Source organism: Hesperophylax consimilis, chromosome 18 (genome assembly GCF_061612785.1).
Source record: "Hesperophylax consimilis isolate HC1 chromosome 18, BYU_Hcon_1.0, whole genome shotgun sequence".
In the NCBI taxonomy this organism is placed as follows: Eukaryota; Metazoa; Arthropoda; class Insecta; order Trichoptera; family Limnephilidae; genus Hesperophylax; species Hesperophylax consimilis.
This window is the reverse complement of record NC_142853.1, coordinates 16,071,671-16,092,680: the sequence shown is the minus strand read 5'-3', so window position 1 is coordinate 16,092,680 and position 21,010 is coordinate 16,071,671. Positions and strand designations below refer to the sequence as shown.

Below are 21,010 nucleotides of genomic sequence, written 5' to 3'. Positions count from 1 at the left end.
CTATTTAAAAAGTGAGGAGGTTCGTATCTAGCCAATGATTTACTTTTATTAGACAATAATTTGTTTTGTTAATAACTGATTGCCATGTTTCATCTTCAACGTGTGTTGAGGTACCTAAGAAATAGAAGTAAGCCTAGTACACTGCCTTGAGGTACACCGCAGAACGTAGATAATAACATGATTAATGTCTAAATACATTTCTTAAAATACCGACTTTTTTTCCTAGTCAAACTTAGAATATCCTTCTCAGCCATCGGTCCTCTAACATACCGATTAATTTACTATCAAAATCCATAACATACTGTTGAACTAAGTACCAATTGTAAAATGAATGTGTAACTAACTAACTAACTAATAAACCCTCACGCCATTTCCCCGCAAGGGTAGGCAGAGAGGACAGACCGGTAAACAACTCGGTTTTAGCACACACGTCTTCCCTCATTCACATTAAAACATCGTCTCATACATATTTCTCTAGTATTCTGACTCTTGAGTATCTGATTCACTTGATGGTGCCATGTCTTCTTCGGGCATCCCTGTGGTCTGTGTAGTATTTAATTAATTTATTTATTGGACAATTTGTATAGCGCCGCTTTTGTGAGGTATCACCTCAGGGGCGGTAAACGTCAATCTCTTTAATCAATTAATAAAATCAACAATTCTTCTTAAAAATGTATAATTTACCAAATATTATTTAAATCCTAATATTTTTATACAGACGTTTATTTAATTAATCTTCACATTAATACCTATAATCATTCACTTGCTCACTGTTTTTGTTACTTATATAAAAATAATAATTATTTTAATTGTATTACATAATTATGTTTACGTTCATGAATAATTAATTACCTTCTCCCACCAATTATTGTTATAGTTTTGTCTGTGCTAATTTGTGTACGATTTTATGTAATTTTAATTTACAGTATACTTGGTTCTGAAATAAGTTGAAATTTATTTACTGTGAAAAAACAGTGAATCCAATTACATTTCACAATATTTACAATTATTAATTTACATTAAATACATAAGTGAAAAAAGTATTTATTATTATCTTGAATTCACTTTTTTATTATTTATTTCAGAAGAAATGTGGTTTAAAACTGTAGTCATTCTCCCATAAGATTATATTCTCCATTGTTAAAATAAATAATTAGTAGGAAAATTCCCGAAAAAAAATGATTTCTACAATATGTAATTAATTCTACATACATATTCTTTCCCAAGACACATTGTCGATGCAACGCCTAGATTTATGCAACCGGTATAACACAACAGCTAATAATATTGCAAATAATTGGGCGCCATTGGGTATAGCAAGAGTCTGTCAGCAACTTTAAGTATTCTATTTTTTTCACATGTTGCAAACACTGTGGATATACATAATTATAATACAATAATTTTGTTTTTAATACCACGTCATCGTATATATTTTCAATATATGAGACCAACCGGTTTCGGTTCACCCTGAACCTTCATCAGGGTTATATAAAAACATATTGAATCAGTAACAGAGTTACAGTGTATTTATAGGTAAGATAGAAGAGGGAGAGATCAACATCAAAATTGATGATTGGGCGAGGGTAGGTGGGGGTGAAAGTAGGTGGAGGGAGGAGAATATGTTTAACCCTTCAGGTTTTAAAATATTTTTACCAAAAAGTCCCAACGACATGGTGAATTTTCTTGGAATTTCGGAATGCTCCCGAATTTTTAAGTAGTCCCTTAAAAGAAATATTATTTTATAAACGAGATTAAATTATGTTTGAAATATTTGTATTAGAAAAGAACATTGATCTTTCTAAACATTAAATTTTTAATATGAAACATAAAACAAAAAAAAATTACACGGCCTTCCATAATTTTGAAAGAATTCGATATTCATAAAAAAAATATTCCTTTTGTTTATGTAATTAGTAATAAAAGAGACCCTTCACTTTTAATGCTGTTTATACAATAAAAAAATATTGTTAATCAAAGAAAAAATTCCCCCAATTCGTAATCATGCACTTTGACATTTTTTTTAAATTTTATCCATTTGATACAAACTGTGAAGAAGAATTATTTACCTATCCAATGACGAACATATCACATATCTACGAATTATAGAAAAAAATATATAAATACTTTTATAACGTATGGACGCCCCGGTCAGATCTGTCCTTAATAAATTGGATGTTTGTGGATAGTAATGTCCTTAAGAGGCCCGAAGTGTTAAAATGGGGCTATTTGACAAGTCTGATTGTTTTTTGAGTAAATTTGTTTTTATTTTTTATTTTTATGTATTTTTTTATTTCCAGAACTTTTAACGTAAACCTATCCCTTTTCTGTGCAGCACATCTATACCCGAGGATTTATTAAAAGAGTGATCTTTATCTCGTATTAGGTGTGTTGCGAATTCTTCCTACACTATGTAGGCACCTCAAATGTTCAACCACCCTCGTTTGAACATTTCTTGCAGTTTTCTTAGCTTAGCTTGTGAAGAAATATTCAAACATTCAAATCTTCAAGCCATTGCACCGATAAAAGCAAACGCAAAGCTTTATAGCGTGAACATTTTAAATTGAGTTGATACGCTCTTTTTCGTTAAGTTTGTAATTGGGTCATCTTTTCACATGGGTTTGATCTGAAATAGGACGAATTCTATTTGATACCGATTTCCGTAGTTTTAAATTGGATATTATTTGACCGCCAATAAAGCAGAAAGCCAATAGACAAAAGAGTTTATACAAAGGGATGAAATATTATAATGCGCTGCCGAAAACTATAAAATCTATAACAATTAGTATATTCAAAATAGATGGTAAGAACTACATTAAACAAGAAAAAAGGTTAAAGTCATGTAAGATATAATAAATCAGTAATTTTTAAAAATTTAAAATAAATTAATAAATAAATAATAAGTCTTCCGTCGTCTTTAATTTTTTCTTTGTTTATTATATGTAAAAGTTGCATGTATATTTCGTTTTATTTTTGAAATATTAATAAAAATTCCTTACATGTATTTATAACTGATTGTGAACGTGTATTACTGTTTGGTATTGTGAGGATAAATTTTTGGTAAACCCAGGTCGATGAAAGTTTCTCTGCTCAGGTCCTAGAAAGTATATAGTACACGACCAGACATGACCAGACATGACCTTGACTGTGTTTGACATGACCTTGACGTTTAATCCAATGTTGATAAACACTCAAGTTCATTGAGCATTGAAAAGGTCCAAGTTGCTGGCAGTCAATAGTTCAATATCACCAAATCATAGCGGTGTATCGAAAGTTAATAAGCCAATTGTAAATTTGAATAAATCATAGCAATACTGAAGATTCAAAATCAACATGAATAAAATTAATAAGCATGACCGTGTTGACTTATCGATGAGAGCTGCGTTGTAACATATATATCTAAAAAAATCATGCCGACATTTCTTACCTTTTTACTTCAATAACACCAGGACACTAGCTTACCAAAATTCTCCGATTCCGAGACTTCACAGTCTCAGAAAGAAATATTCTGATCTGTGTGATATATTTCATCTTAAAACTAATCAGTATAAATGTTGTATTCTTTCACTTTTATTCTTCTAGACACAAATAGACCTATGTACCCATATAACTTCTTCGCTTGTGCTATTTTGTTTTGTTGAATCTTTTAAATTCAATTATATGCATGAGGATTCTTAGTTCCTGTTCACATTTTTAACCATGTATTTTGTTCTGAGTTTTTTTTGCAACGTTTTTGTCATTATCTTTACATTTTTCTTTTTAGTATTAATTTTTAATGTTTACTTTGATACAAAGAGCTAGTAATTTTTTTAAGAAATCCCACTAGACCGTGTAATAAACAAATAAATAAAATCTCCTTTATTTATAAACGACAAATCTAACAGAAAGATATGTCGCAAGTTACAACGGTAAGGTTAGTATTATTTATGTAACAGTAACAGTATTTATAGGCTACAATAAGCACATAAACGATGTATAAAAAGCGCCCCGGAAATGAACAATTGTCAGTAGTTAATTTATTTAATTGCTAATTGATCGTTAAACAGAGCCAATTGAAGCGATTGACGTAAGAACGATGGGTGTTTTGATTGAGCGGATAGACAAGCGCCATTGACGCAGCCGAACTATGGAAGGTTTCGCTGTGCGATTGACAAATCGTTTGTTCATTTGTTCAGTTTTATCGCGGAATAAGATTTTGATTTACTTATATGTAATTGCATTATATCGCGATTGATTTATGGAAAGTAAAATCAAAAATTTATCATTTTACTCGAACACTGCAGGTAGTTTAACAAATAAGATTTTCTTTTATATATTAGTTCTGATATGTAGTAATTATTACGTGTGACAGCTATTTGGATTCTGAAGGCATTATCAAACTGTCACGTTTATTATTATAAACATTATAAATGCCTTCAGAAGACGAAAAAGCTGTCACGCGTAACAATGATTACACAGCAGAACTAGTAAATAAACTATTTTTTTCATTGGTAAATTTAATAATAATATTATTGAATATGGACATAAAAGAAAAACTTTAAATTAAAATGGAGTTCCATAAATTAAACTTGATAACAGCAACTGGGGCGAAAATATTGACGGGTCGATTGAAGTTCCGTCAATCGCACTTGACATTGATCGTCTCCGGGGCGCTCGGAGGTCTCAGCGGCAGGAGAATAAGAATGTATGAAGAAGGTTACCTCATGAATGTGCCGGAGGACATCGGCTCTGGACATGTCCTCCAGCTTACACTCGTTGACATCCAGGATCTCGTCCGCCACCTCCAGGTTATCCTTCTCCGCCGGGGACCCTGGAAAACAAACATAGTCATTACTGATTGTGAACAGTGGCTCAGCGAAAGCACCGATGGTCAGAAAATTCTAATAATTTTATTGTTTTAACTCTACCACTTTGTAATTCCTCTGTCTCTAAATTTGTTTGTACGTTTCATTTCCGCTTCAAATGTGTGGTATTTTTTAATGATTCAGTAAATATTATTTTTTAAATTTCAAATATTCTTGTTTATTTGTACTTTTTTATTCGTTTTTTTTCAATACTATAGTGCCTACCTGTCCAAAGAAGGTTTGAAAACATATTGTCATTTAAATAGTTAAGTTTATTTGGACAAATTGTATAATTCCTAATTCGAAACAAATAAATGTTTCATAAAGTATATGGTTTATAATTTATGTAAGTAGGTATTCAAGTACCTACTTACTGTTATGATTTCAAAGGAAATTTTGGTATTGATTTATTAAATAAGAGAAAATTTGAAACACTTTTTGGACGTAAAGTCCAATGTTCACAGAACCACTAATGGTATCACTGTACCAAAAATGTATTAAATGTAATATCTCTTCATTGTTTTTGATAACCGAACAACACAATTGTCTCAGTGGTACTATTTCATCCCCGGTTGTGGTGTGTTGGGAGGCTTAAGGAAGTAGGAATTAAAAGGAGATGCGATGTGGAAGAGAAAATTCGGTAAAAAAGAACTTTTGCTATTCATATTCGGTCAGTGGCGGTCACTAAACGTAGTTTTTGTCATAGCAAGCAACATTTAGAATTTTAATGGTGAACTCCACCAGGGCGATACGGATAATATCTACCACTCCACCACAGGGCTAACTAACGAAACATTAATTTTGCGTGAAGATGTGAACAATATACAAAGTATATTAAAATATGTCTGAAAGGCGAACTAAAAAATAACCCGAAAAGGACATAAATTTTCACCAACTAGACCAGTCATACTCAACCTGCGGCCCGCCAAGCTATTTTATGCGGCCCTCAATACATTTAATATCAGGAACATGATTTACAAAATCTGGATTTCTATATCACGTTAATTTGAGATTAATTGCGACTTTGACGTAGAGACATTGAAACCCGAATAGGATAGTCGTTGTCGTGTCAACATCAGATCTGGTATAAGAGTGTTGCTACTGCACACGCTAGATCTATCTCCAAACAACAAAGATTTGACAGACAAATATGCGCGCAAATAATTTTGCTCGTGGCAACACATAAATTTTTGACAGCTCCAAAGTTAAATAGTACAAACATAAATATTGTTAAATATACCAGTGTTGCCAACGAAGGCGATTTATCGCCATTTAGGCTACTCACGAGAATCGACGACGAAAAAGTCTAAAAGGCGACAAGTCGCCTATTCAGAGACAAGTTATTTAAATCAGCCAAATCACAAAAAATTATTTAAAAAAAAATCAAAACATAATAAAAACCTTCACCTTAACAAAAATACACCGGTATTTGACGTAATATATTTTGCGACCGGAAAAATGTGAGGAATTTTTCGAAAGAAATTTCGGAATTCCGTAGCTAAAACCCCCTCCCCCCCCTATGGATTTCGAAAAATTATTGTGGGGAATTACATATGATGTTTTTCGCTGTGCGGAATTTTTCTCACGTAGAATATTTGTGGGGAATATGTGGGCAGAATTTATGTGAGTTCATTAGAATTACTGCAACTCAAATTCAGCTACATTAGGCTACTTAATGTTTGAAAAACGGCGACATTAGGCCAAGATCCGTTGGCAACACTGATAGTTACTTAAATGGTTTTCCAAAAAAACGGGGGTGGTGGGTTTCATGATATTTTTTGTCATACCATACCAGTATAGTGTTGCGGCCCGCGTAGCTTTGCAAACATATGAATGTGGCCCGCAGAAGAAAATGGTTGAGTATCATTGAACTAGACTATAAATTTTATGTAGTCCGCCTAATGACTAATACGCGAGCCGATCTAAACCTCAGCACATGAGAAAGTAACTAAGCAACCGCAAATAGTGCGAAACGCCCCTTACAGTTGATTCGTTCCTTTCCCGTAAATCGTGGCTCGCTTCGCGTTTCGGTTAGCAAATGTATACGTACCATAAGAGATACGGTTGCGTGGCCTTTTTCATACAAAACTTCAATTTGGATTTGAGGTCAAATTTCCGAACCAAACTGAATTATAATTTTACAAATCAAAAGGTAGAACAAATATCTAGTGTGGATATGTGCTTCTTTTCTATTTGTGTTTTAAATTATAAAATGTAGGCCTTTAAAGAATTCAATTTTTCGTGATTTATGAGTTAATAGTTTTTTTTTTAATATCTCTATTTACTCAAACATGATGAAATGTTAAATTTTTTAAAGTTCAAATGTGCTAAAAAAAAAAGCATTTTGATGGGCATAAATTAAAATTACTAACGACCGATGTACGTTGGAACACACATTTGTCATATATAAATTAAAATTTGTAGTCAAAAAAACTTTTTTTCCCTTTTTTGTTTTATTTGTGTTTATATTAACAGTAGGTTTTTTTAAATAATTATAATTTAACTCGCAAAAAAATGACAAAGTTGCCTCTGAAATCATGAAAATTTTATTTAGTACAGGATATTTATACATTTGGAATATGTTTTGGGACAGGCAAAATTTGGATAAATTAGCTTACATATTTTGTACAACTAAAGATAGAAAAAGAAGATGAAGATAAAATAATAGATTAAAGTTAGTTTGTGTTTGTTTACCATACTTATTGATATAATAATAGTATTAAAATAAGAGATACATATAATAAATAATAAAGGATTAAAACAAAGATTGGTAACTATTGGTTAAATTGAATTCTTTAATGGCCTATTTATAACAAATAAATAAAATAGCACATAGAGACGTACTTGATATTTGCAATCGCTATACCTTTTTATTTTCCAATTTCTACTGATTTATAACAAGTTTCTCGTTAACTCTTTAAGTTTTTAAGTTCAAAAAAAGTTATTTTTTAAGATAATATCAAAATTTGTTATGCCTTAACGTTAATTATATGAAATTTCCTCAATAAGTAAGCTATGAAAATTATTAAAAACACGTTTGGTTCGGTTATTTAATATGTTCTAGGCAAGAAAAAATGCACAGTTTATCTTCAAATGCAACTAAAGCATTTGTCGAGATATTTAAGCTCTATTTCAAAAGAGTCGTTTTTTATTAAATATTTTCGGTTAATTATTATCATTTTTTAATATTAGCGCGCTCCCTCTAACATTCGTATTTACATATCTCCCTTTCAAACCATCTTTGAACTCTTACCATGGGTACATATTATCATCCCCAGAGATGACATAGTCACTGAGGGAAATTATTTTCTCAGGGCCTCCGGTGTGGAGTTAATTTCTCTCTGATTTAAAATTTAATTTGTACTTTTACCGTTTCTTCTAATTCCATATTATTTTTTTTTAATTTTGTTTATTTAATAATGCAATATGTATCTAAGAACTCGCTGGTAAACTGCAGTTCCAAGGGACTTCATTGCAATTATGTAACATTAAATAAATAAATGAAAAATTTTAAATAAAAAAGTCCACATTTATCAAAAATGTGGTAAAAGTGCAGTTTCACCTTATCAATGTGGTACCGTTTAAGCACGCTTTTCTATAAAAAAAAAATTTCATCTTATCAATGATGAATCAATGTGGTGCCGTTTAACCACCTTTAAGGAATAAAAAATAATAATTTAAAAAGGCAATGTTTTTTTTAGTTAAATAAAAAAGTATCCATATTATTGATAAGATGAAATCAGTATGAACATTTCTTTTCAGTGTAAATAACCAGTCTTTTTATGTTAGTACTGTGATTCAGTTTTTGCTGATGCCAGCCAAAAGGGTGCCACTGAAAATTTTCATTAAATTAATTTTAAAAAGCCTACGGCATCACTTTTCCTCTAAATCTGCGTTCACATGAGCCAGAAATTACATTTAAAAATTTATGGACGCGAAGTGAAATGTGCAGAATAAGCTTTTCCGCTGTAAAAAATGATATATCATAATGTAAGTAGATGTAGGTACAAAACATATATGTACATTCAAGTACGTATTTATGAATGTTAAATCCTCTCATTTTTATACAATGGATTACACATTCTTCACTCTACACGTTCGGTTCACATACAGGCACAAACAATTTAATATTGACATGACTTTTTTCACAATCCTGATTAAATTTAGGGTTATTATGCCTTGAGCCGCGTTACAGTGTCCGTTATCACATCACACTGCCCTGATGATGGGCACCGTAACGCTGTCCGAAATATTTACTAAATAAGGAAGTAAAGCAACACTGCATAATAACTCAAAACTTAATCGACACGATATGTTGTACTTTTTGGCCGTGAAAATTTCAAATCATGTCTCTTTTTTTCAGTTCAGATAAAGCTTCACGTACAATAATTTGTGTTCAAATAGAGTTCTTCTTTATTATAGGGATAACCATATAATAAAGAATAACAATAGAAATCCCTTCCATAGACTTGAATGGAAACAAATGTTGCCACTGACTTAGTACCTTTTGGTTCTTGTCCATTTAGCACGCGCTCGTGTATTCAATTTGAAATTCATAATTATGATGAAAAACACAGTTCTGCACATGAAATTTATATATAGTCATACTTTTGGATCACAAAACACGCCCACATGGCATTTCTTGTGTTCTTCATTCTACGGGGATAGATTTGTAGCCAGCCAGAAGAAGTACTAAGGACCCCCATGTTTTTTGTTATTCGACTGTCAAAATATTTTCAAGAGAGTTGCTTAAAACAAAAACGCTTCTCTTTTCGTGAAATAAAGCAATGCAAATATGTTAAAACACCTGAAGAGAAAAGTCGATAAAGGTGGTTAGTGGGCGTATCCGTGTTCCCGAAGTTAGCTCAGTTTTTTTTTTTAATTTATCAAACATTTGCTAATATGAAAATGGTCATAATGTTCAAATTCAGAATGATCCAATTATATGGTAATAAAAAGCATATTAGAGGTAATACTTAAAAAAAACACTGAATTTGGACTGACAGGGGCCAAATATTTATTTTGTATGACCTACTACATATACGCTAGTTATAAATACTACTGAACCTTTTTGACCAAAAAAATAAATAACAAACATAAAATATCATTAATAAGAACAGTTAGACAAGCGTACAAAAAAACATTTTAAAAAACTCCGACGGTAAACACAAGCTTTGGACGAAGACACCACAAATACCAGGCAATAAAAGTATTCAACAATCTTTTGTATTTTTTTTCAATTCTTATTAATCTCAATTTGTAATTTGTAAAACACCCTCTTTATCAAATAATGTTTAAAAAATATGTAAACTTATTATACCAATTTTTTTATGTGTATATCGAAATAATCCTTTAGCATGTAAACAATTTCATTGGCCTGATTGCGGCCTGGGAGTCAAAATGTAATTTGCAAAATCAGTTTACTTTCAAATCGGTATAAGTTACACTTCTACGATTTATCTGCTCGGTGGTGAAAACTAAATTATTTAACATCTTTATTTTATTAGAAATTTGCGAAAATACACGCCTCGTTGGCTTGTACTGGTGATATACTGAAAGTACCTAGATACTTGATTTAAAAACAATCCTATACAACCACAGTGATATTTAATATAATATAATAATGTATAATGTTATATGCTTATTTTTACTTTAATTTTTTCACAGTCGAATTTGATAGTTAACCAATTAAAGCTGATTTTTAAGTGTATTACAAAAATGATAACGATTCTGCGTAACCAATTAACGAGTTAGCAATAATTACTACCATAATTTATCAGGTACCGTCAGCAATAATCAGTCCATCACGAATTAATCAATTGCATTGATGTCAGGTTAAAGTAAATCGTAATTGAAATTAAATCTTCAACGGATTAAAATTTGTGTCGTATAAGAAATCCTTTGTTAACCTTCAAATTAATCAAAAATTAATTTTATCTTCTGTGGAATAGACAGGCTAGGGTGCACAGAGAAAAATGAAAAACGTGTTCCGACATCGTGATAATATATTATCAGGAAACCTGTTAATTCATTCGTTAAAGGCCTGAAATCTCGTTTTTAACCGGATTAACAATAATTTGAAGAGATTCTTAATAAATAAGCAATATTCATTTTTCTCCATATGGCATCGCATGGTATCCAGAAACGCATTGAAAGAACATTTTGTGTGTCTGAAATTTTTTTAAATATTCGAACTCTCGTGTGCGTGGTGACATTTTTTCACGTGATTTACTAGTTGGTGCAGTTAAAATTATTTTTTGTTTTCCGGTATTAGTCAGAAAAAAGGTTAATCACTTTAATTTGATAGACTGAATGAATTAAAACAATCAACGCAATACCAGGCAAATAAAATCAAGGCAAGGCTACGTACGGCAAGGCAAGTAAATTCAAGCCATTCAACTAAGGTCCAATTCTAGATAAGTTGGGTCCAGCAGAGGCAAGTAAATTCAATTCAATTCAAGCCGAGGCAAGGCGAAGCCAGGCAAGGCATGGTGTCAAGTTAAGGCAAGTCAAGTCAAATCAAGACAAGTCAAGTGAAGTAAAGAAAAAACAGTGAAGAAGCGCGGGAGTATGGGAACGTCAAGCGGGAAGTGGAAGGCTTACACGGGAATCCTTTGAGCCCCTGATTTAGATATTCAGAATGCAAATAACCCCCACACCAGATGGTTTGTGGGAAGCTGGGGAGATGGCAATACTGTGAAGATACATTCACGTTACCGTTGGGAGATATCGCCCGGGAGGTTATATAAAGCTATAAAGGGAGGTTCTGTTCGACGAATTATTCGTTTGGGTAAATGACACTTAAATTTTCAGCATTTTCATTGAAAATACAGCAAAAAATAAAGCAAAAAATATTCTGTCAATTTATTGTAAGAAAATGCAAGTTCTTCAAATCACTTTTCACATTGAAACAATAACTGTGAAATAAATTTACCATCCCCACTATTAAAACAAAAACTAAAAATTCTAATATTCAATGTAAAATTTATTTTTAAAACAAGGGAAGCCATCTGGAGCACGATGGAAATGACGCATAGAGCAGAAAATACATTGTGCTACAAATTCCTAGCAAAAACCTCTTACTTAAATTTAAAACCAGAGCCGTTCGAGATATTTTGCTGGTGTACAAAAATATTTCCTTTTTACATTTAGGCTTTGACCAAAGATATTAGAAGAACAATATCTTTGGCTTTGACCAACGTCAACATAATGGTTCAAATATATATATTTAATCATCGACCATCTTTCATTATTCACCCAAAAGATGTGGGGTGTTCTAAACATAGCATAAAGAATTTCATTAAAAATGCGATGTGTGCATGTTTAGGGATGCAAAAGTCTGACCAATCAGGCCTTAAATTCCAATACAAAACTGTTTTTCATCATCAATTTGAAATGCAAATGGGATGGCAATGTATACGATGTCAAAAGAGAGAGACAGAGCGGTGACTAAATGGCTTAGCACCAAAAGGTATTAAATCAATCGCGACATTAGTTTCCATTCAAATCCACATGGGAGGCATGTCTAGTGTGTGTCTTCAATGGTGTTAATTAAATAAATTATTCTTTTTAAATGTTTTGACAAACCTAATCATACGGACATAGTTAGTTTTCGAGACATTTTGCGATGAAATGATTAGTATTAGAAATAATATTAATCTTAGTTTTAAATTTACGTAAATAAACTTATTTAAAAGTGATAATTTTAATTTGACACAACAAGAGCGCCAATTTTTTTTCAATATCCACGGAGAAGTTATTACTTACATAATTATTTACTTACATAATTATTTATTTAGACACTGTTTTAAATTATTTATTTAGAATTAACGGCACAAGTGCCGTTTACATTCACGATTATTATTGACAGTCATAATACCATTTCTAAAGAAAAAAATTAAGATTATATAAGCAAACAAGACAAAAGAAAAAATAATATACATTAGTAAAAATTTAATGAAAGAAACGAAGAAGAAACAAAAACGCGTTATGTATCAATCTCGTTAAAATATGCACTGATTAAAGTTTTAATTAGTATCTACAGCTTTAAACATCGATGGCGGCATATTAAAAACATCAACTAACATAAAATAACAGTTACCAATGGTGTATAATTTATTTATAACAGAATCGTAGCATGAAACGTAGTATAATAATAGGAACGCGAAAGTTAAACAACATCCATAATTTACAATTTTATTTTGATTATCATAATAATCAATCTTCATTTTGTAATAATGCTACAGACAATTTATTATCGCTATTAATATTACGTACCGAATATTACTATTAGTTCTGTGCACAGTAGACCTCGCTTCGAAAAATAATTTTACTAATTTATTAATCTTATTTAATAAATCAAAACCATAATTTCCTCTGGAATCATAAAATTTGTAAGTAGGTACTTAAAACCTTCACACTTCACCTTCACACTACAACACTTCAATGATAAACTTTAAATGTTTTTTTTTAATTTCAAATAAGGAATTGAACAATTTGTCCAAATAAACTTTACAATCTCAATGGCAATTCTTTTTCAAACTTTCTTCAGGCGGGAAGGTATGATCACCATATTTGAAAGAAAATCGAATATGTCCAAATAAACATGACGATTCCACATTTGAAAAAAAAATTGAACCATTGATACGGCCACCATGTTGAAAGTGATACGAAACAAATTTACAGACAGACAAAATGCAAAAGGCTCGAATTAAAACAGGACTTCGCTGTGCTCGCTCAGTCAATTAATTGTAGCCACAATTCTTTAAAAAAAAGAATTATTAATGAAGAAAAGGAAAATGCATTTCCTGACTAGACAAAAATATGGGCCAAGTTACCAAAGCGCCCTCGAAGCGATTTTTCACGAAAACGGCGCTATATAAATTAGCCACATTATTATTTACACAAATATTATTATAGTCTACATCGAACGTCAATAATTTCAATTGTCAAATAATTTTTTGAAGAGCTTATAATACTATTTGTAGCAAAAAAGTGAATCGCTTTCTGGGAAAAATATTGCATTTGCTAGGTAAAATTAAACCAGTTTCGTATTGCGATGGTCACTTTTGAATATAATGTTTTTACTATTTTCTTTTATACAATAATCTATAAAAACTTTAAAGATCATACATTAAGGCGAAGCTTAATGCCAAATCACCTTTTTGATTAATCTTTATAACGAATTGGTGTACGTTATGAATACCAAAAACATGCTTTAGATAAATTAAAGGGTTTTCTATCGTTTCGCTTGAGTAGAATAGAAATAAAAAAATAAATGTAAACTACTAAAAAAAATATTTTTTCAATAGAAACTTATGAACGCGTAAAGGAAACAATTTTTAAAAATACAGTATTATAGCTAAGATTATCTGTGACAGTTTCACTTGATTAATTTTTTTGGTTTCTTATAAATTTATTTACAAAATAAATAAAAACCAGTTTTGTGCTTGAAATCGAACGTTTCTAGACTCCGTTTGTCAAGCGAATGTAATGCCTATTACCTACAATATAAGGTATACCAAGAATATACACATTTTTGGCTTGTAGCTTCCTCTTAAGTGAAATCAAATTGGTTTCTTCGGAATTGATATTTTGATCTCATTATAAAATGCTACTTATCAGGAAATATAAATATTATGTAGGACATGTTAACTATTTTGATCAATGTTTTAGTGTACATTTATTAAAATAAAATATGTTTATACTACAGATAGAAAAAAATGGCAACAATAGTAATCGTTATAAAAAATAGTTAGATAAAGCCATAACTTTTTAGGTATCGCGTAACTCTTGGTACCTATGGTATGAAAAAAGGGCAAATTGGTAGGTATATACTGTTAAAACAAATAATATTTCATATGTAGATAATTTCATCGTTTTGATAAATAATCATTTTTTTTACGAATACATTCGTTAAAAGAAAAACGCTTTCATTTACATACCCTTAATAATTGTTTTCTCTTCTTAAAATAACGGGGATGCTTACGGCAAATTAAAAATTTAGTTTTAAAGAGCTTTCAAAGCGAGTAGAAGTCTATAAATAAATTAAATTGAAAACGGGACTAAAGACACAGACGGTGGCGCCAAATTTTCCATCCCTTACGACAGGTCCAGTGTCGAGATGAAAAAATAATATGCTCTACAAAGCAGCGTGGGTATTTACGTTCAGATATGAGCGGCGGCTTCATTAATATTTATTTATATCGTATCAGTTTTAAATTCCCACATCAATTTCATGCACGAGGTTCTGATGTTAAATTGAATGGTTAGTAAGGTTGTGTTTGGCCACCTAGCCATAATATAGGTTATTGGGGAGATTATGAATGAATAGATGAATGTAGGCCTTACCATAGAGTTTAATTTTGTTTTCCTTCGTCTGCACCACGATGATGACATATCCTTTCAGCTCCACAACCTTTCCAGTTGATTTGCACTGAACGGTATTCATGTTTTGCGTAGAATTGATCATCTCACTGAACACAACAACAGATATAACAGCGGGTAGATAGTAACTAGTAACTAGGTATAGCGACTAGTAACGTCCAATGATCGAGTAAAACTATCGAACTAGGTAGTGGGAGACATTCGTGTAAAAGTAGAGCCAGGAGACAGTGACGTGCCAACGCTCCTTGAGGTCTCCGAACCAGCGGTGTCTCCAACACCATTTGAGCGCAGCGTGACGGCCGTCGCTGGACTGCGTCATTCTAGGTCTGTCAGTCACATGTCACACGGTGACGGCAGCCCGCCAGCCAGGCCGGGGCTAGCAGCGGCAGTCTCGCCCTGAACACCCCGCCACCACACCACCGAACCACCCCACTAGCGCACATCTGCCTTCCGCCTGGATTTGGATACCCGCTTATCTTCCAGATACAAGCTCAAGTCTTTCCGACATTTTTCTGGCCCGGTTATAAGGATACGGCGAAGCATTTTAAAACAAACTGTAAGAAACAGTTACGCAAATATTCCGGAAAATACCCCCGCACATAGGTATACCTCGATCCCGCGATGTTTCCGTCTATAATATTCGTAACGCACTTTTGAACGATTTTTACACGGCCGCACTACTTTCGAGCTTTTGTGGACGCGCGAGATCGTGTTTGGAAAACTGCGAACGCGAAAATGAATGTGATTTGCAAATGAAAATTGGTCCAGCGTCTATGTCGGTACGGTGGAGAGCAGGTCTGATCTCGCGACCCGTGCGGCGCGCGTGTGTGTGTGTGTATGGAACAGGGAGACCAAACCCTCCGCTCTCGATCAATAATGCTCAGCATCCCTCTCGGATGTACCTGTCATAACGATAAACTCTTACCCAACTACTTCTCCTAAATATTTTTTCAGTACATCTATACTAAAAACTATGTGTTAATAAAAGACGAATTAACAAAAAAAAATTAAATTAAAAAAAATAATAAAAAATATACCCTTCGGTATAGGTTCCACCGAGATTTGAACTCGGATCGCTGGATTCAAAGTCCAGAGTGCTAACCATTACACCATGGAACCAAGGTACCACTTGCGAGGAAAATGATGTTTTTAAGCATTTATCAAAAAATTATCTTACGATAACTTGGATTATTACTTTACAGTTTGTATTTCAAAAAATATATTTTTTGGAAAATAATATGAAAGCCAGACATTGAAAACAAAAACGAAGCACAAGTTGAAAAATAATCAGGCTTCATTGTTTTGCCGCTAGATGGATTTTATTGGTTGTAAATGCTGCGCTCTGCCGCAAGCACTTTGAACTAATCTTCAACATGACGTTTGTACAAAACACAACAAGTTTGAGGCTATAAAATATACTGGTGTTCGCTGCCGCAGTAGAGGCCCGCGTTAGCGAGTTAGCATTTTTGATTATTGTTTTTAAAAATATTCCACAAGTTTTTCGTCTGGACTTAATTATTACTTCCGTCTATATTAATTTTTATTCTGAATTTCTTCTAAAACTGCTCAAGTAAGAAGACGATTTTTCTCATAAAACTTGTGTTGTGTGAAACAATTTTTTCTTTACTAGCAACTAGCAACACCCGTATGATCAATGTGAGAATTAAAGATGGCGGAATAATATACTGTTCATAACCAAATGAGCAGAAATGCCTTATTTTGTCATGTTTTAAGTAACGGTAGTGTCGTGTTAGCGGGTAGTGATCGCTCATTGCATACTAACAGGTTCGTTTTACCAGTGTTCATAGTGCCAGTGACCCGGGAACTGCGAAATTGCGCATATCATAATCGGTGTTCGCGTGAAAGTGGTTTTGTGTATTGTTTTTAAGTTGACACCCGTCTCGATGTCCGCGCCCGGGTCACCCTAGAGGCGAGGCAGTGGGGCACGCGGATGCCTCCGCTGCTGAGGCACTCTGTGAGGTCCATGGAACCGTTCCGCAATGGAGATGTGGGCAGCTCGGCGTCGCACTCCCTCCAGGCGCAGGGCGCGCTTAAAGCCCCGCTCTCGTTGTGGACAGCGGTCTACGACTACCCAGCCCAGGGCGAGGATGAGCTATCCCTGCGGCGCGGCCAGGTGGTGGAGGTGCTGTCCATGGACGCCAAGATCTCCGGGGACGACGGCTGGTGGACCGGCAAGATAGGCGACAAGGTGGGCATCTTTCCCGCCAACTTCGTGGCGCTGGAAGACCCGCTGGACAACGTCAGCTCGCTCATCGGGGACATCGATCCCCTGCGGATAGACTGGATAGAGCTACAACTGCAGGAAGTCATCGGGGTGGGCGGCTTCGGCAAGGTGTACAGGGGCTCATGGAACGGGCTGGAGGTGGCCGTGAAGGCCGCCAGGCAGGAGGCCAACGAGGACACGGACCTAACGAAGGAGAGCGTGCTTCAGGAGGCCAAGTTATTCTGGTTACTGAAACACGAAAACATAGTGTCGTTGAAAGGCGTCTGCTTGCAAGAGCCGAACCTGTGCTTGGTAATGGAGTACGCCAAGGGAGGCTCCCTGAACAGGGTGCTGTCGGGCAGGAAGGTCCGGCCCTCCGTGCTGGTCGACTGGGCCATCCAGATCGCACGGGGCATGCAGTACCTGCACTGCGACGCCCCCATCAGCCTCATTCATCGGGATCTCAAGAGTTCTAACGGTAAATACTAAATACCTTTCGTCATACCAATTCATTTATCTCTTTGCTTATCATGATAACGACAAATAATTGCATATTACCGCTCTAGTATGTGCTATGAATCCATCTGTCATTCTTATTTATTTCGCACTCGTATCTTCAGTTATCTTCGATCAATTTTCAAATAATTTTTCTTACCACAAAAAAATTATCGTGAAAAAATTAGCAAATACCCACCTACCAGGTACTAGGTAATAAGTAGGTTTACATAATCTTATTTTTCGTAATGTTTTTCACACGAATAAATCATAAATATTCAATACTATATCAATTCAATACTATATATGTATTTGTAAAGCATTTACCAATATTGTAAATGAATTATTTTGGTGGTTTTTTATATTATTATTTTTTATGAATATTTTAGATAATTTAAGTTAAGATTTAAATTATTGTACATAGTTGTCATTTTAATTGTGTTATTTTATAATGATATATTTTTTGGGACTTAAATTATTGAACTAAATTTTTGTAAAAATATGTTTTAACTGCCACGATAAAGATATTAATTTTTATGCCACTGTTTACACATTTAAACATACTTTTTAAGTTTTAGCAATTCGCGCCCCGTTTACTATTTATCAGGGTTTTTTTCTTGTTGTTAATTGATTAGTTATAAAATGAAAACATGAATAATATCTTGCCTGCGAACAAGAACAAAACGCTTCATGCCAACGAAAAAAACATTTGGTAAGTAAATATTGAAAAACGAAGCTAAGCTATTGACCTAGAAACTCTAAGTTTCTATCTCAATTATTGTTAATTTTATGGGTTATTAAATCATGGAAGGGGAAGTATAATTAGAAGCCGAAGTTACCAGCTGTACAATTTCAATCCCAATATTGGAAATGTTGACGAAAATGTATTCATTACCTACGTCACTGATCAGTTCATATCAAGCAATGCATCAATTTTGAAAAGTTAATATTTCTACCGAGTGAAAAATGGATAATGTTGAATTGCCATGTCTGAATAACCGAGTTCTCTTTTTCCCCACCCCCGTTCCTCACACCTGACAAAATTCACCAATTTTGTCAGTTTGATAATTTCATCGATTTCCAGGCAGTTGGATCTTAAAACCATTTCTGGATTATTTTTGATCCGTTATAGCTAATATAGTTGTAGTAATTTTTTTTAAATGTTATCTGTTTATTACCTCCCCCTTTCCCTGCTCCATTTCCCAGTGTCACTGGCGTCGGTGTTAGTATTGCCATTTAGATAATGCGAACCCCGCTAATGGGGTTGTGTGAACCACCTCTCGCCGCATATTAATTGCTTCCGCCTCGACAGTAAAGAGTAAAGGCCGCGTCGAAAGGGGGTGGCGCACGATATTGCCTTTCACCATTACCAGGGTTGTACTTATCGATTCTCAATCAATACTAAATGAACGTTGATATGTAATGCTTTCTCGATATTAAACTCTTGCGCATTCATATTTAGTTTGCATGTTTTGCACAAAAATCCTCATTTTAATATCCTCAACAATCCTAATAGCACATTTTTAAATACATTGCTCGAATTTTCTCTACTTTCTATAAATATAATATGCATATATTATAAATATATAAACCTTCCGGAAGAAATTCTCTAAATGATAGTGAAAACCCTATCAAATTCCGTTGCGTAGTTTAGAAGAACTAAGCGTACAAACAGACGGACTCGGATAGCGACTTTATATTGGTATAATGGAGAAGAGATACCCCTACTAGTGGACCCCGCAATGCTTCTTTATTACTAATGTCTATACCACAATGCTGCTGTTAAAAAACCACCCTACATCGACATTAATTCGACTTCGATTTAGTTAATATAGTTGTGTTTACCTCCTGATTAAACTTCCCCTCCTTTCCTCATCACAATCCCCTCCCCTCTCCCTTCAGCCTCACAACATACTGGGGATGATAAAGTCTCACTGGCTTCGGTTAGATGAGAATATTGCACGATATTTATTTTAAAAAGATTAAACACGGGACAGGAACGTTCCTGGCTGGTCGCCCTGAGCCAACCGCGCCTGGCGCTAGTAAAAACCTCAAGGGTGCTGTATTAGGTGTTAGGTATTATCAGCTCCTTGTCGCTTTGGCAAGTTGGCGCCCGGAGCGGACTGTTCCAATTTTGCGACTACACATGGCCGGCCCTGCTGGCTGGGGTGCTATATTCGTATCGTAGTAAACCTTTTTTGATACTAAAAAATACCTCATATTAATATGTCCCATTGAATATTAACTTTACTATCTACGAGCGTTTATTAACTCATATATTCCGTTTTTAATGTGACACTCCACAAGATCTCTTCTGTCTGTATGACCAGCGATTTATATTGAATAATGTCTTCGCTATAAGGTACATAAGCAAGTTAATCGAGCATTACGTCCAGCCCAAAGGTGGCTACCAAATGCAACCGTTAGATGTATGAGGAGATCTGTGTAGGGTCAGCAATTATTCACTTGCGATGAATCTATTAAAACTATATGGAACGCTCAGATTTTCGGAAACTAGATTTACTCTTGTTCAATGGAGCCCCGATACTTCTTTTTGAGAAACGACGCATAGTCTATCAAAATAAATAATAATTTTATAAAATCCATATTATAATATTAACCCTGTTCATGTTCGTTATCACTTTCCCCGTCAGCATATCTGCTGAACGTTAAAATATCCAATTCGCACCAAATTCTCTAATAATGATAATTATCTCGCGGAAAGGAAATTCCATGTCACCCATTGGTGAAAAGCAGATGTCACCGAGAATAGGAATGTTTCCAACTGCCTGCATTCCATTCTGCACCCACCCCTCCACATCTCCCACCTCCTTCTGCTGCCCGGGAAAATTTAATATCACTAACGTTGCAAATTTATTGGAGTTTCGCGTGCCGGCGCGACGGTATATTTTAAGTTTCTTCTAACATCTAGCCTGTCAGGTACCTACTGCACTTATACAGTGTAGTTCTAGTTAGGAACAGGGTGCTTATTCATTGTAGTCATGGGTAGGAACTTTCCGACTGAACAATTTTTTGTTTATAATCAAGTTTTTCGTGCCGGACG

At 33.9% G+C, this 21,010-nt stretch overlaps 2 protein-coding genes and 1 non-coding gene across 6 annotated transcripts in view; 1 reads left to right on the top strand and 2 right to left on the bottom strand.

The window, feature by feature from the left end:
- The window catches only part of sdt (MAGUK p55 family member stardust), a 258,609-nt gene extending 242,582 nt beyond the window's left edge, over positions 1 to 16,027 (bottom strand). For all 3 annotated transcript variants that reach the window (XM_089642614.1, XM_089642618.1, XM_089642615.1), the window contains exons 1-2: positions 15,192 to 16,027; positions 4,698 to 4,807 (exon numbers count right to left, since the gene is read on the bottom strand). In XM_089642614.1, the coding sequence (XP_089498740.1) occupies positions 4,698 to 4,807; positions 15,192 to 15,312 (231 nt within the window). In that variant the 5' untranslated portion in view covers positions 15,313 to 16,027. The remainder of the gene's footprint in view (positions 1 to 4,697; positions 4,808 to 15,191) is intronic.
- A 247-nt stretch (positions 16,028 to 16,274) lies between these two features.
- TRNAQ-UUG (transfer RNA glutamine (anticodon UUG)) lies at positions 16,275 to 16,346 on the bottom strand. The gene has a single exon. It is a non-coding gene; the product is annotated as a tRNA-Gln (tRNA).
- A 475-nt stretch (positions 16,347 to 16,821) lies between these two features.
- The window catches only part of LOC149415430 (mitogen-activated protein kinase kinase kinase 11-like), a 181,636-nt gene continuing 177,447 nt past the window's right edge, over positions 16,822 to 21,010 (top strand). For both annotated transcript variants that reach the window (XM_089642610.1, XM_089642609.1), the window contains exon 1: positions 16,822 to 17,929. In XM_089642610.1, the coding sequence (XP_089498736.1) occupies positions 17,179 to 17,929 (751 nt within the window). In that variant the 5' untranslated portion in view covers positions 16,822 to 17,178. The remainder of the gene's footprint in view (positions 17,930 to 21,010) is intronic.